This window comes from Etheostoma cragini, chromosome 15 (genome assembly GCF_013103735.1).
Source record: "Etheostoma cragini isolate CJK2018 chromosome 15, CSU_Ecrag_1.0, whole genome shotgun sequence".
In the NCBI taxonomy this organism is placed as follows: Eukaryota; Metazoa; Chordata; class Actinopteri; order Perciformes; family Percidae; genus Etheostoma; species Etheostoma cragini.
Window position 1 is genome coordinate 15,133,044 of NC_048421.1, and position 17,220 is coordinate 15,150,263.

At 36.7% G+C, this 17,220-nt stretch overlaps 1 protein-coding gene across 3 annotated transcripts in view; it reads left to right on the forward strand.

Annotated features, from left to right (window-relative positions):
* LOC117958431 (gap junction gamma-1 protein) overlaps positions 1-7,029 on the forward strand; it is a 42,450-nt gene extending 35,421 nt beyond the window's left edge. For all 3 annotated transcript variants that reach the window (XM_034894827.1, XM_034894825.1, XM_034894828.1), the window contains one exon: positions 1,764-7,029. In XM_034894827.1, the coding sequence (XP_034750718.1) occupies positions 1,818-3,275 (1,458 nt within the window). In that variant the 5' untranslated portion in view covers positions 1,764-1,817 and the 3' untranslated portion in view covers positions 3,276-7,029. The remainder of the gene's footprint in view (positions 1-1,763) is intronic.
* Positions 7,030-17,220: the final 10,191 nt, after the last annotated feature.

Consider the following 17,220-nt stretch of genomic DNA (forward strand, 5'->3'; position numbering starts at 1 on the left):
TCTAAAAAATGCCTCTGTTAAAGGACCCCATTACAAAGAATACTGTATAAATAACAAATTCAACTGATTACACCACAAGTAGTCAATAAAGTTCCATAAAAATGAATTTTAATAAAAGTACCAGACTAAAAAGAAATATACAGCATAAAGAAAAGGTAGGAAATAAACAAAAGATCCACTAGTAATGAAACATTTTGCCCTAAAACCATAAACAACAGAATAAGTTTACCATTATATTTTAGTAAAAGCAGTTTAACCTTTGCAACCGATTGTTTGTCTGGACTCAATTTGGTTGTTCTAATCAGAAGGACAACTGTGCAGCGCAGTAAGAGTTATGTTAAGAATTGCAATGATGTAATGCTGTAAAAGTCCGACCGAGCTTGACCATGGAGGGACACTGCTGTGACTCTGTGTGCTTATGACCTCGGCCGTTTGCTTCTTACATGTCGACACTCATGCATGTCGGTCGCAGACGCTCACAGTTGGCACTCTCAGAAGAACTGCGCAGTTATGGCCCCTTACTGTATGTGGGTAATATGTGAGTACTGGAGTATGCATGTACAAACAAAGGCCTCCTGGCATAAACTCCTGTGTCTCAGGCAGGCCCTTATATGGTCAGAGTGATCATTATGACACATGGTTCATCGCAAGCGTTCTTCAAAACATTCCCGCCCTCCCTGCTCCTACTGGAGACACAAAGCAGAGGGGCTCGCAGCTCTTGCTTGTGTCCTCTAGCTGAATTCTCCCTCTCGCTGCAGCTGCAGCTTTCTCCGACTAAGCTCTCAACCTGCTTGGTAAGGATATCGTCCCTTTAAACCCCCATCTAAGCTAGTATTCATGGTGGGATTTTCCTCTCAGTCTAGCTGACAATAAGCCATGCGCTTGCGACTTCATAGGGGGAAAGTTCTGAGGAGGTGTTAACTCATCCCCCAAAGCTGCCCTGAGGGACAGCAGTGTTTGGGTTCAGCTCCACTGCCTGAGCTAATGTGGGTCTGCTGTCTGACTCCCCGCTCCAACGGTTTGTGCCCGGCCACCTGCTGATTCTTCTGGTTTGGATGAACTGCCTGGAGCCCAGACCTAACCTACATAATCAACATGTCCCTCTTTCTAAACTGTGCTCAAATGCACACATGTCAGTAGAACACACACATGTACAAGCACACACACACACATAAGCATAGCACAATGCTATTTACCTCCCGACCAGAACAAACCAGCCAAGTTAATACAATCCTGAAAACTGCACCTCACACAGAAGAAATCTCTCTAAGAGGATTTATTCTTCAAAAAGAAAGCTGTTAAATAAAGTGAGTGTGTATTTGGCGATAGCAAATTCCCTATTTGGATTATTTTGCGTCCTTCTCAGTGCTGCTTGATGGTATTTTTTAATACCGATATCCTCTTTCAACTCCTTTTGGTCTTCTAATTCCCTAAAAAGCTTGAACTTGACAACAACCTCACTGTGGCACTGAGCTGAGTGTGTGCATTTGTTCTGCAAAAAGCAACAGATCAAATAAAGGATTTGTTGATTGCCTGAGCTCAGAGAGGAACATTTATTTTAATTTAGGCAATTATTATGTCAACCCTTTTCCCATCTTGTTGCTGAATTTGCAGAACTAATGCTATTTCGACAGGGATAATGGTTTAGAAAATGTTACTACTTGCTTTGACTGCGTTTTGGAATTTGCATTTACTGGGAAAATATGTGAACTCATACTGTCCTTCTTTTTTCTCCCTCTTGTCTTCCCCTCACCTTTCTCCAGAGTCTGTGAACAGGTGAGAGAGGGACACTGTCTGCCCCACTGTCCAGCGACACAATGAGCTGGAGCTTCCTCACGCGGCTGCTGGAGGAGATCCACAACCACTCCACCTTCGTGGGGAAGCTGTGGCTCACCGTGCTCATCGTCTTCCGCATCGTTCTCACTGCTGTTGGGGGAGAGTCCATCTACTACGACGAACAGAGCAAGTTTGTCTGCAACTCGGGCCAGCCGGGCTGCGAGAATGTCTGCTATGACGCCTTCGCCCCTCTATCTCATGTTCGCTTCTGGGTCTTCCAGATTATCTTGGTGGCGATGCCTTCTCTCATGTACATGGGCTATGCTGTCAACAAGATCGCACGGTCAGATGAAGCCAAAGGAGGAAGTGGTTCTGCTGCAGTTAGAACAGGAGGAGGGAGCTACACGCACAGGAAGCCCAGGAAAATCTGCTTTGGAGCACGGCAGCACCGGGGCATCGAGGAGACCGAGGAAGACCAAGAGGATGATCCCATGATCTATGAGGTGCCAGAGATCGAGCCCCCCAAAAGGCCACGGGATCCTCTGCAGCCTGCACCCAAACCCAAAATCCGGCATGATGGGCGCAAGCGAATAAGAGATGAGGGGCTGATGCGGGTTTACGTTTTGCAACTGGTGACTCGTACACTGCTAGAAGCAGGCTTCCTTGCGGGCCAGTATTTGCTGTATGGGTTCCGTGTGACGCCTGTGTTTGTGTGCTCGGGAAAACCCTGTCCCCACAGTGTTGACTGTTTTGTGTCGCGACCCACAGAGAAGACCATCTTCCTGCGCATCATGTATGGTGTCACTGTCCTTTGCCTCACGCTTAACGTTTGGGAGATGCTCCATTTGGGGATTGGTACCATCTGTGACATTCTTCGCCGTCGGCGCTGCCCACCTCAGGAGGATGAGTACCAGTTGGGATTACTGGGCAACAATGGAGGCGTGGAGGGCTCAGTAGGGGGGACAGGGCCAGAGGCAGGCTCTGAGGGAGGGGTGGGTGGTGATGGGGCTGCGGATTATGTGGGTTACCCCTTCTCATGGAACACCCCATCAGCTCCACCTGGCTACAACATTGTGGTAAAGCCAGAGCAGATGCCCTACACGGACCTTAGCAACGCTAAGATGGCATGCAAGCAGAACCGGGCTAACATTGCCCAAGAGGAGCAGCAGCAGTTTGGTAGCAATGAGGATAACTTCCCCACTGGAGGGGAGGCCCGCGTAGCTTTGAACAAAGACATGATTCAGCAAGCTCATGAGCAACTGGAGGCGGCCATCCAGGCCTACAGTCAGCAGCATCGGGCAGAGGGGCAGCTTGGGGACAACCAGGACGACAAGCCCCAAAGTAACATCATCCAGGCCCAGCCTCCAACACAGCCTCAGCCTCAGAAAGAGCGCAAGCATAGATTTAAGCATGGGAAAGGAGGCAGCAGTGGAGGAGGCAGCAGCAGCAACAGCAGCAGCAGCAAATCAGGAGAGGGCAAGCCCTCTGTATGGATTTAACCCCAGAAACAGTGGCATGTCTTGAAACAATGTACATATTAGAGACTGAATGACGAGTTGTTGCAATTTTCCTCCGTATTTAAACACCACTGTGCCTTAAAGAATCCTGCAAGCTGGAGAAGATGTGTATTTGTGTACTAAGGTGTGTCAACAAATGTGATGTTGCAGCTGACAATTTGTTTTGTCTGGGCTATCATTGTTTAACTTGAAACATCACACCAACACAAACTGTAGGCCACAGTCTGTCGTTTACATGTCTCCTTCTCCTCAAGCCCTGAAGCAGATTATTAACCTCTGTTGTCTTCCCGTTGGTCCTTTCTAAGGGATTTGAACTTGATAATGAGCTCTGTTGCAAATCAGATTGATCCCAGATTTGGCTCAGCTCATTTTCTGGCCGCTCCTCTGCAAAGACAACGTCTCCATTAATACATTGGCATCCTAATTCTTTGGATATCAAAATATATTTATGTATTATCATAATACAAAGGTAAAGGGATTGCATGTCATCACTATGTTCTGGCAAGCCAAAGCTACAAATCCATACTGTAATAACGTTACCAAGAAACTTCATAACACTAAAAATGCAATAAAATGAAACCAGAATTGAGTGGCAATGCCTAAAGCAGTGACTTTAGAACGCAGTGAGAACATCACCTTCCTGAAAGCTGTGTCCTGTCAGTCATGTTCTGTGCGTGTTCTGCTTTCTCTCCAGTGTCAATCACAGTGTCATGTTGCTGTGACTTTGCTTTTGACAGTGTGTTTGTATTTGTTTCCTGTGGGTTTTTTGATAGCTGTGCTACACCAGCTGCTGCTCAAAGACTGATAAGTACAGCAGGTGGCTTTTTTTAACCAGTCTACATCTGCAATTTCCTGAGATAAAAAAAAAAGTTATTTTCAAAAGGTGCATAAACCATCCAGTTTGAATACCTTATTCCTCAACATCTCAGTTGCTCTCTCTGGCTCTTCATGGCTATTAAACAAGGCTGCTCAGCACTCCACTGCTCTCATCTGCCTTGTAGTTGACTGCCCCCTGGTGTCATCATCTACAGCGCTTCCTTCATTAGGGAGTAGATATCAGTTGCCAATGCTACCTGCATCCAGCAACACCTTAACCAGCTGTAGTGTAGTGACAAGCCTTGTGTCAGTTATGTCTTCTCGGCGCTACAAGTTCAGTGTTAGATGCACAAGGCTGCAATATCACCACGTTGTAATGGAAAAGGTTTAAAGCCATTACTATATAGTGAGACCAAACACTGTTTGTGTGATGCAAGTGTCAGTGCCAAGACGTTACGCTAGGCTGCCATGAAGCCTGGTCGTTTGTAGCTTTGGAATACAGTGGCCATGCTACTCCAATTGTGGAATAATGCCTATGTGAGACCAACCCTTTTCTAAGAGTCAATTGTTTTTTGTATTAAAGTATGTGTATTGCTTTTCAGAATGGGATTTGAAGAGAAAACTCCAAAATGGAGTTGATTTTTATGTTCAAACTGGTGTTTTATATGAAAACACTCCTTTTTTAATGTGTTTTGTAAAATAATGAAAAAGTTCTTTTAACAATGAATTAGTTGTATAGGTATTTATGGTTATTGTGTTTTAAATTGCCTTCCATTGTAAACAAAAAAAAGACTTAAATATTACATAGTATATTTTTATAATATGTTGGCTACAGTGACTTATTGATGTAAAGAAAAAAAGCCTGACTTTTCCCTGTATGTTACAGTATCAGTATTTAATGTATGTAGCAGCCCTCTGAGCTGTTTTTATAACAGTGTTACTCTTCTTCCAACATTTTTCTGAGATCTGCTACACAGCACTGTACGGAGACAAACTGGCTGATAGGATCCGTTGACAAAAGGACATGAAGTGCCAAATTATTGAAACCATTCCAAGCTTTGCTCACAGTGGCTTTCCAAACAAGCAGCAGTTCATTTTATGTCAAAACTGGTAAGGGGAGCAAATCTGAAAAGCTAGCATATTATGTACTTTATTTAATAAATCTATAAATCTTGTCTAAAGGATCTGAATCTAACTAACTGAACAAACCATTACTCATGCGTTGGGAGGCTGGACATTGTGACGTGGTTTCCTTCACCTAAAGTTACAGCAGGGTGCTCGCGTAGAGAGAGTCTTTCTTATTGGCTTGTTCCCCTCCACATGTCTGTTCAACAAGCTGGCCAGAAGCAGACAGTCATAAATCACCAGAAGTACTTGAGTCAGCTGCTTCTAAGAGCATTGACTGACTCTGGCTCCACTGTTGCCGCTCGATCTCAATAAGCCAGAGGTGGTTTACTGACTTCCAGTCAGTGTCACTCTCCACCCTGGAGGCCAATCAGCACTCATTACATTTTCCCCAGTGAGAAATGTTTCTCAACTAAAGTATTTACTGTGTTTTGTTCAAAAAGGAAACAAACAATGTACACATGGATAACATGCAGCTGGTGATGCTTTGCAGTTAACTGAGGCCACTAGATTGAGACTTCCTGTCAAAAGAAGGAGCCCTTAAGAGAGTGAGGAAGGGGCGTTTTGGGGAGGTGCCATGAGGGTACTGAAAGTCCCCATCTGCTCAGACTGCATGACCGGCAGCTTGGCCTTACAAATCCAACACTATTTTTGGTTATGTGGATCAGACCTGTCTGTTTCTAGGGGGAAAAAAAGAATTCAAGCAGCTATGCAGCTCAAAAGAGTTACCCTATGGCACAGTTATGTATTTGTGTTACCCTGTTCTCTTTTATAAAAGTGAGTGACAGAGAAAGAAAGACAAAAGTGGGCTCACTGGACAGAAATGGTTTTTACAACTACTTGTATTAGGGTTTATTTTCCTCTGCACATTGGTGCTGTTTCATGAAAACCATATGTCTCCAAAATGTCACTTGGGCTTTAAAAAACACTTAAAGCTAAAACAGGACAGACCGAGCGTAAAGGAACACTGTCTGATTTGTCTTACAGAAGTGATTCAATGTGTGTTTTGACCTTTGTGACAATGCATTTGGGAGATAAAAAATAAGGGTGTCGGCCTGTTTGGAAGGACATAGTTCTCAACACATAATGCTCAGCTTATCCTTCCCATCCTTGTAGATGTTGCTTTCTTTCATGAATGTTCTTTTTCATGTCAGTACATTGATTCTTTTAGGATTTTCAGCTTAAACTTAATTGCTAGCAAAGTACTGACAGTATGCCGTATGCATTACCTAAATTTGAGACATGTTTTACTTGATCTGAATATGCATTTGAGCACCCTTTGACACACTTTGGAACTGACAGCCTATTTTATTATCCCTCATGACAGCTAAAGGGATTATAAGCAAAAGCATGTCACACAGTCGTTGTCTCAAAAATCTTTTGTGGGTATTGTATCAGGGATACCACAATGTCCACCCTCAGCATCTGTCTGTCTATGTAGAACAATGTCAGTGTTCAGGAGAAAGACTGTGGTGTTTCCCTCTATGTTTCTTATAGTCACCCATGCGGGATTTGACAATTAAACCAGTGGTAATATCAGTACAAACTGATTTGTGCATTTCTGTTTTTTTCTATGCCTTTTGTAAAATGTAAATTTCTTTGAGTGCCATTCTTGCATCCCCTGGCAAAGATTTGTTTTCATATTTGTTGATGAATAGTACATTTGCATGTGAAAAGACCTATTTTCCTAAAAAAATAAATCAGAAATGCATATTGAACAAAGTGTCAGCATCTTTTGTCTCGTCTTAACAGCCGAGAGAAAACCCTGGAAATAAAAAGCTTCCCACGCTTGAAACGTTGAGTATTGCCCTGTTCTTGTTGTCGGTATGAGATCTGTGGTTGATTTTGATTAGTGGAGAACAGGAGGTCTCTGCAGTCCTATCAAGAGAATTACAGTGACACAGGCTGATGTTGTGTCACTGGCAGAAACAACACAGGAGACCGAAGAGATGCCGCTTCAACTCACGTCAGCTACTGTATGTCATCTTGTTTGTCACTTTTGCAGTTCACTCAGTGACAGTTCAACTTAAGGTTGTGATGAGTCTGTCAGGCTTTGAATTAGATAAATGCATTATAAGCACAATGTTTCTTCTAATTAGTCACCTCATTTTAAAAATTGAATTCTGCTTAATAATCCAATCCTTTCTTCATTAATCCAGACTACATCAATATGTCTCAACCAAAATCATTCAGTTTTCCTTAGAAATTGAAAATGTGAGTACCTATAAATAGCTTCAGATTGTGATGACAGAACATCTGAGTGGGTGGGGTTGGCTGTTGGGGATCTTCGGGTTCTATATGATCTTGATTCCTGATTGAGGGGCAGAATGAAAACAGATGACATGCTTAATTCACAGAAATAAAACATTTAAAAAAAATATACACAATTTGCATTCATTCATATTCACACTTAACGTCATACAGTTCATGAAACGGAAATAATTAATTAATTAATGCTAATTAATGCATACTGTTTAATTTGTTAAAAAAATGTAATTTGATAATAATCTGTTCATTCTTTTTCCATTCACTGAATTTATGTTAACTATAAACGGCTGCAATCTAAGATTTTTCTACTTTGTGGCTATTGTCATTAGCAAGTTCACAGTCAAATGGCAAGAAGAATTAACTCAAAAATGGAAATGGAAAGTATTGTTTGGGGATTCTCTGAAAAAAAACTTTCCCTGAAGAGACAACTAAAATGAAGAGATAATAGTGCTACAGCTGGATTCACAACAAGGTCACTGCAAACATGAATGGAACCCCATGGGCAGTGTCTGGGATGGCAACTTGTGGCAGCAGGCTATTTTCCATAAAAAATAATCAAACGTTTTCTCCTATTAATGGCCTAGTTGGCTGGATGTACTTACCCTACACAGATGTCATTTTAGAGAGAGTGTACATAGGCTGCAATCATGAATTGGGGGACAGAGAAAGAGTAGGACAAAGACTTCTCCGGTACTTTGCAAGGTTTCTCTGGTTAGTTTTTTCACAATCGGTTAAAGTTTGCTTGTGTGGTTCACTCTGTAACTGTGAGACAGTCCTGCAGCAGGAAACGCAGGAGAAACCTAGTGAAGTGGGTGGTGCAGTGATGTACAGGCCACTGATAGCACAGCTGTATTGACTATGGAAATAGAAATATCTAACTATGAGGCCAAACAAAACAAAAATATTATTATTACTAATAATGTCTTGAAGACACTGAATCAGGGAAGATCAGCCTTCTAGAAAAAATCTTTTGAATTTCACTCTAGCCACTAATTTCATACAAATAATTTTCCCGATGAATATTTGTTCACTTTCACTTCATTTTTCCTCTCACTTCATGCTGCATAAAATCTACATAAAAAAGGTATAGTATAGTATGTAAAAAAAGTCTGTATGTCGGAAAAAAGTCATAGTATAGTATGTCAAAAAGAATCATGACAAGTCATTGTACATGATTAAAATAAAACGTCATAGAAAAGCATGTCAAGAAAATCATGAAAAGTAATTGTGTATCATGTCGAAAAAAGCCACAAAAATGTAATTGTGTAGTGTGTCGAAAAAGTCATAGTATAGAACGTCATAGTATAATGTTTTGAAAATGATCATAAAAAGTCAAAGTATGGTATGTCGGAAAAAGTCATAGTGTGGAATGTCATAGAAATGTATGTAAAAAATGTATTAAAAAAGAAATCATAAAAAATCAAAGTATGGTACGTCAAATAAAGTCATAAAAAGGTATATTATAGTGTGTCGAAAAAAGTCATAGTATGTCAGGTGAAAATATCATAGTATAAAAATCATGACAAGTCATAGTACATCATTTTGAGAAAAAAAATCATGGTACATTATGTCAAAAAAGTCAGAGTGCAATATTTTGAAAAAAGTTATAGAAATGTCATAGCATAGTATGTACAAAAAGTCATATGTATGTCAAAAGAAATCATAAAAAGCACAGTATCTCGAAAAAAAAGTCAAACATGTCAGTGTATAGTATATCAAAAAAGTTATAGTATAGCATGTAAAAAATAGTCACAGTATAGAGTGTTGAATTTTTTTGTGAAAATGTTCAGTATAGTATATCGAAAAAAATTATACTACATATAGTATGTCCAAAGAACTTATAAAAACGTCATAGTACAGTATGTAAAAAAAAGTCTGAAACAATCGTTAAAAAAAAGTACAGCAAGTTGAAAAAAAGTCATAGTATGGAGTGTCGGAAAAAAGACGTTGAAAATATGAATAATACAGTGTATTGAAAAAATTCATAATACAGTTGTCAAATAAGTAATAAAAACGTCACAAAAAAGTCAAAGTATATGTCAAAAAAGTCATACTATATACTGTCAAAAATGTCATAGTGTAGTATTTCAGAAAAAGGTATTGAAAGAGTCAGAGTAGAGTATGTCGAAAAAAAAGTCATAGTGTAGTATGTTGAAAAGATTCTTAGATACAGGACACCCCAGTGGCTCAATGGGTAGGGTGTGTACCATCAGGGCTGACTTCTAATGACAGCTGTGTGTATTCCATTCCAGCCCTGGACAGCCTTCTGAATATCTTTCCTCTGTTGTCCAAAATGGCTGAAGAAAACCTTTTTTGAAAAAAGTCATATCGTATTATATGTCAAAGAATGTCACAGAAATGTAATTTGTTGTTGTAAAAATGATTTAAAAAAGTCCTAGTATAGATGTTGAAAACAATCATAGTGTAGTTAATCAAATAAAAATCATGAAAAACTCATAGTATAGTATACCAAAAATAAATCATAAAAAACTCATGGTGAAGTATTAACAAAAAGGCATAAAATAGCAATATAAATTATGTAGTATGTACTAAACAATGACTTTTTATTCATAGTACAGGTACAACAACCTGTACTATGACATTTTATGATTTTTTTTTACATACTATACTATGACTTTGTATGATGTTGTTACCTTCTATACAATGACTTTTTATGCTTTTTCCAAAAACTATACTATGACATTTTAATGATTTTATTTACATACATACAATACTATGACTTTTTATGATTTGTTTTGACATACTATTCAATGACTTGTTTTGATATATTTCGACGTACTACACTATGACTGTTTATGTTTTTTTTTACTTACAATACTATGACTTTGTTCAACATATTATGCTGTGACTTTGTATGATTTTTTTCGACATACCTTACAATCACTTGACAAACTATGCTGTGACTATACTGTGACTTTTTTATAACTTTTCATGACATTATATACTTTAACATTTTTGACACACTATTTTATGATTGTTTTCAACATACTATACCATGACTTTTTATGATGTTTTTACATACTAAACAGTAACTTTATTTGACGTACTGTACTAAGACTTTTTCTGATTTTTTTCGACGTACTACACTATGACTTTTTATGATTTTTTTTCACATTCTAAATTATAACCTTTTATGATTTTTTTCGACACACTACACTATGACTTTTCATGATTTGTTTGACATTCTGTACTATGACTTTATTCAACATTAATGCTTTAACTTTTTATGAATTTTTCAACACACTTTAAATTGACTTGACAAACTGTGCTGTGACTATACTGTGACCTTTTTACAACTTTTCTTGACATACTACACTATGACTTTTTTGTCGAACTATATTAACGATTTTTTTCAACATACTATACTATGACTTTTCATTATTTTTTTGTACATACTATAGACTTTTTAGGATGTTTTTACCTACTATACAAAAACTTTTTATGCTATTTTCGACAAACTACACTATGACTTTTTATGATTTTTTTTTACATACCACACTAGACTTTATTCAACATGAAAGGCTATGACTTTTATGACTTTTTTTTACACACTTTACTTGGACATACTAAACTGTGACTGTACTGTGTCTTTTTTGTAACTTTCCCTGACATACTATACCATGACTTTTTTCAACTTACTGTACTATGAATTTTATGATTTTTTTCGACATACTATACCAATGACTTTTTTATGATGTTTTTACCTACTATACACTGACTTTTAATGCTTTTTCAACAAACCATACTTTTTGACATACTATACTATGACTTTTTATGATTTTTTTGACATACTATACAATGACTTTATTCAACATGTTATGCTATGACTTTTATGATTATTATGAGTACTGTGACTTTTTTTGTAACTTTTCCTGACATACTATACTATGACTTTTTTTGACATACTGTATTATGATTTCTTTCAACATACTATACTATGACTTTTATTATTTATTTGACAAACTATACTACAAAATATTACAATTTTTTTACAGACTATACAATGACTTTATTCGACATATTATGACTTTTATGATTTGTTTTGACACAATACACTATGTCTTTTTATGATTTATTTCAACATACCACACCATGACTTTTTATGATTCTTTTGACATACTATAGTGTGATTTTATTCAGCATACTATACTATGACTTTTTATGATTTTTTTTGACGCACTTTACTTGGACACACTAAACTGTGACAGTACTGCGACCTTTTCATAACTTTTCCTGACATACAATACTATGACTTTTTAGTATTTTTTTTGACACACTACACTAAGACTTTTTACAATGTTTTTACCTAATATTCAATGACTTTTTATGCTTTTTTTCGACAAACTATACTATGAAATTTTATGATTTTCTTTACATACCATACTAGGACTTTATTCAACATACTATATTATGACTTTTCATGATTTGTTTTGACATACTATACCATGTCTTTTTATGATTTATTTCGACATACTTCACTATGACTTTTTACGACATTTTTGACTAACTATTTTATGATTTTTTTCAACATACTGTAGTGTGACTTTTTATGATTTTACTTGGACATACTAAACTGTGAATGAACTGTGACTTTTTTATAACTTTTCCTGACATACAATGCTGTGAATTTTTACATCATGATTCTTTTCAACATACTATAAAATAACTTTTTATTATTTTTTCAACAAACTATACTATGACATTTTATGATTTTTTTACATACTATACAACGACTTCTTATGATATTTGTTGACATACTATACTATGACATTATTTGACCTAGTATATCATGACTTTTTATGATTTGTTTTGACCTACTATACTATGACTTTATTCAACATTCTATTCTACACTATGACTTTTAATGATTTTTTTTGACATACTACACTATGACTTTATTCAACATGAACTGCTGTGACTTTTTATGATTTTTTTCAACATACTTTACTTGGACATGCTAAACATACATACGTAACTGACTGTACTGTGCCTTTTTTATAACTTTTCCTGACATACTATACCATGACTTTTTTTACATGCTACATTATGATTCTTTTCAACATACTATACTATGACTTTTTACAATGTTTTTACCCAATATACAATGATTTTTTATGCTTTTCTCAACAAACTATACTATGAAATTTCATGTTGTTTTTGACATACTATACAATGACTTTATTCAACATACTATATTATGACTTTTCATGATTTGTTTTGACATACTATACCATGACTATTTTATGATTTTTTTTCAACATACAATACAATGACTTTTCATGCTTCTTTCAACATCCTATACTATGACTTTTTATGATTTTTTTTGACGCATTTTACTTGGACACACTAAACTGTGACAGTACTGCGACCTTTTCATAACTTTTCCAGACATACAATACTATGACTTTTTAGTATTTTTTTCGACACACTACACTAAGACTTTTTACAATGTTTTTACCTAATATTCAATGACTTTTTATGCTTTTTTTCGACAAACTATACTATGAAATTTTATGATTTTCTTTACATACCATGCTAGGACTTTATTCAACATACTATATTATGACTTTTCATGATTTGTTTTGACATACTATACCATGTCTTTTTATGATTTATTTCGACATACTTCACTATGACTTTTTACGACATTTTTGACTAACTATTTTATGATTTTTTTCAACATACTGTAGTGTGACTTTTTATGATTTTACTTGGACATACTGAACTGTGACTGAACTGTGACTTTTTTATAACTTTTCCTGACAAACAATGCTGTGAATTTTTACATCATGATTCTTTTCAACATACTATAAAATAACTTTTTATTATTTTTTCAACAAACTATACTATGACATTTTATGATTTTTTTACATACTATAAAACGACTTCTTATGATATTTGTTGACATACTATACTATGACATTATTTGACCAAAATTGCTTTGGCAAAATGCTGCTTGCAGAAGTGCCTTAAACCCGCATTCTATCTGAATTCCAGCAAGGGGCAACACATTAGGCAATAAAAAGGTAAAAAATAAATAAATAAAGTCACAGTGTACTCTGTTGAAAACAGTCATACTATAGTATGTTGAAAAAAGTGATAAAAAAAGTCATGGAATGTTGGCAAAAAAAGTGATTAAAAAAAGTAAGTTGAAAAAAGTGATAAATAAGTCATAGTGTTGTTTGTCTGAAAAATTCATAGTATGGTACATCAAAAAAGTCATACTATGGTGTGTCGGAAAAATCATAGTATAGTATGTCAAAAAAAGTCATACTATAGTGTGTCAAAAAAAGATATATTCCAATATTCCATGTTATATTTTCATATGCACAGTAAGGAAACATTTTCCCTGTGCAAATAAATTCTTTCTTTGCTTTCCAAAGAATGCCAAACAACACAAAATCTTAAATTTATTCTACAATTGTGCAAAATAAATCAATTTTGAAAGGCAGCAAGTGAAAAGTAAAGTAATAATAACAATAATAAACAGTGCAAATACAAACGAGTTGCACGTGCAAACTACAAAAATGTGAACAGTAAAGTACAGTTATATGAAGTAGACCATGATTTTACACTCCTATCTGCTGTTTAGGAGTCTAATGGCAATTGAAAAGAAAGAGTTCTTTAGCCTGGTGGTCCTGCATGGGTGGGGTACTTTAAGATGGAGGTGACTCTCCTTTTGTGGTAGTAGATGCTCAAAGAGCTGTAGAGAGCGTCTAAAGTGACCTGTTTGGCAGGTAGGCATTCTGCAGGGGGTCCATGGTGTCGGTTATGCGGCTCTGAATGTGGGCCAGCACCACTTTGTCAAAACACTTTGGGAAGGGGGATAATTTTTGTAGTCTAGAAGCAGGAGGGAACGGTGCTGTGGCTGAGGGAAAGGTTGAAGATGTGGTTGAGTACATCACTCAGCTCATTAAAACATCCTCTGAGTGAGAGGTCATTCGGCAGTCGGTCTGTGGAGGTGATGGTGTTGGTGGTGGTCCTATAATCTGTAATATGCAGCAGGCCTTGCAACACCCGCCCGGAGTCAGAAGTGGAGTAGAAGCCATCCAGCTACTCTCTGAACTGACTTTTGGCCGTTGTGATGTTTTTTTTCAGTCCATACTTTGCAACTTTGTACTATGTCTTATTGCCTCTAAATGTAATGGAGCGAGCACGCAGCCTGAGGCGTACCTGACTGTTAATCCAAGACTTCTGGATGGTAAACTTTCTGACATGTATGGTTGGCACGATGTTGTCGAAACAAGTGCTCATGTACCTAGTCACATACTCAGCACACTCTTTAAAGTATCTCAAAATTCCAAACAAAAAGACTTAGTCACCCAACGCAATACACCCAATATAAAAACGCAGAAAAAGCCTGAAGGAAACACTGCATTTAAAGTGTGATAACACAAAAACTGTGAAGGATGTCAAAAAGCGGAATGCTACTGCAATAGCTGAAGGTTTTGTAAAGTTTGAATGACATCTGTCGGTGAAAGTATGTTGAAGGACCAGCATTTCAAAGTGGAAGAAGCCTAAAGAAGATTTAGATTGCTCCATTGATTTTCAATGTAAAGGAAAAAAGTATGAACAATAAAAAAGGTGACTACAAGCATGAATGTCCTTTAACACTTTTCATATTTAAATGTTTTTTTTGTTTAAACGTATGCAGAAGTTAGAAAAATGGACGGAAGAAGAAAGTTGAATTGTGTGCTGTTCAATCAGCATTTACACAAATTAATTAATGACATAATGAATTGAATGACAATACTGTGAACAATGCAAAATTAACACAACAACAAAGGATACATGGATTACTGTCATTGTTTGGAGGGGATTCGGTAGGCCTTAAATTTTCTTATTCTTTAATCATACTCGTAAATCTTCAGACTGTGACAGTGTATGACAATTCCTGCCTATATTGACCATGGACACTGAAGATGACAACTATTTGCATTTATTATTTTTTTTTCACTATTTTTTGGGGGGTTTTGCTCACAAAATTCATAATAGTGTTCATCTATATATTCCTATTACTCATACTACATATTCTCATATTATCTACTCACATTCTTTCATATTATTCATACTAATAGTTACCAATTAGCATTATTTTTGTTTTGTTTAGGTTTAATAATATATTGCTATTGTGCCGTATTTTCAATTTGTTCAATTCCTTAGTAACATCTCTATTAGTTACTGTATGTTTTCTCCTGAATAGAAAATAATTGTTTCATCCACAAACACCAACTTCAACAACTTGGAAACATTGCACGTATCATTCATGTACAAAATAAACAGTTTTGTGCCGAACACTGAACCCTGGTGGACGCCACAAGCAAAGCCCAAACATACTGAGCTGGAGTTCCCCTACTCCCCAAACTGCTGTTTCTTATTGAGATAACTCCTAACCCATTTTAAAACCATCCCCCTGATACCATATCTTTCTTTTTTATTATTAATATGTCATGGTTGATCGTATCAAAAGCTGTTTTGAGATCAACAAATTGCCACATTGTATTATTTTTTATCCATGGTGGTTGTGATTTCTTCAACTAATTTTATTGTAACTGATGATGTAGATCTGTTTGTTTTGAATCCATACTGACTGTTTTTGAGTAATTTATGTTTTTCTTAAAATGTGTCTAATCTGAAGAGTTTTTCTATCAATTTTTGGACAACTGTGAAAGGAAAGAGACAGGTCTGTAGTTTGTGAACTGGAGATTGCTCCCTATGTTTATACAAAGGTATGACTACTTTCATTTTAGGTGAGAATTAACCTGTTAGAAATGACAAGTCACATGCAGTGTGTATGTAAATGGCTTTGATGTCCCTTCAATAACCTTTTTCACTGTTGTCACATCAATGTTATTGGTCAACCTATCTTCTTTCCTCTGTCTCCCACCCTTTTTCTCATGTGTTCACACGGACAAACTCACAATCCTACTTTGCACCATTGCCCCAAAGCTAGAGCTCAAAAACACATACATGGGTTAAATGCAGAGAACAAATTTCGCTACATGTACAGAATAATACCTGTGTGTTTTAAAAAGTGATTAATGCTCAAAATCCTTAGAATAGCTTTTTATTCCATAATATCAATGCATTGGGAACACTGCACATTCAATTCCAAATCAAAACATGACCAACATTGATCAAGTTTGTGTTATACCGTTAGAGAAAGTGAAGAAAAAGAACATTAGCCTGTTCAAAAACTGTAGCAGTATTTGCATTTTTCTTTACAAACTCAAACATTTACTGTATAAACTGAAAAATTCCTCAAGGGGTTGCCTTACTTTGATTCACTGCACTAATATTTGGTTGCGTAACCAATATTTCTGAGAACTGCTTCACATCTGTGCTGCACGGAGTCGATCAACTTTTGACCCCTGTGAATTCCAAGTATTCCAGCCCAGGACAATTGAACTACATTTCATCTGGAACCAAGACTTTTCTCCCTTACTGGTGTGTTTTGGGTCATTTTCTTGTTGAAAGACCCATCTCAAAGGCGTTTCCTTTTCAGCATAAGGTAACATGACCTCTTCAAGTGTTTTGATGTATTGAAACTGATCCATGATCCCTGGTATGTGATAAGTAGGTCCAACACCACAGTATAAGGAACATCCCCATAACATGATTTTTGCACCACCATGCTTTACTGTCTTCACAGTGTACTGTGGCTTGAATTCAGTGCGGGGGGGGGGGGGGGGGGGGG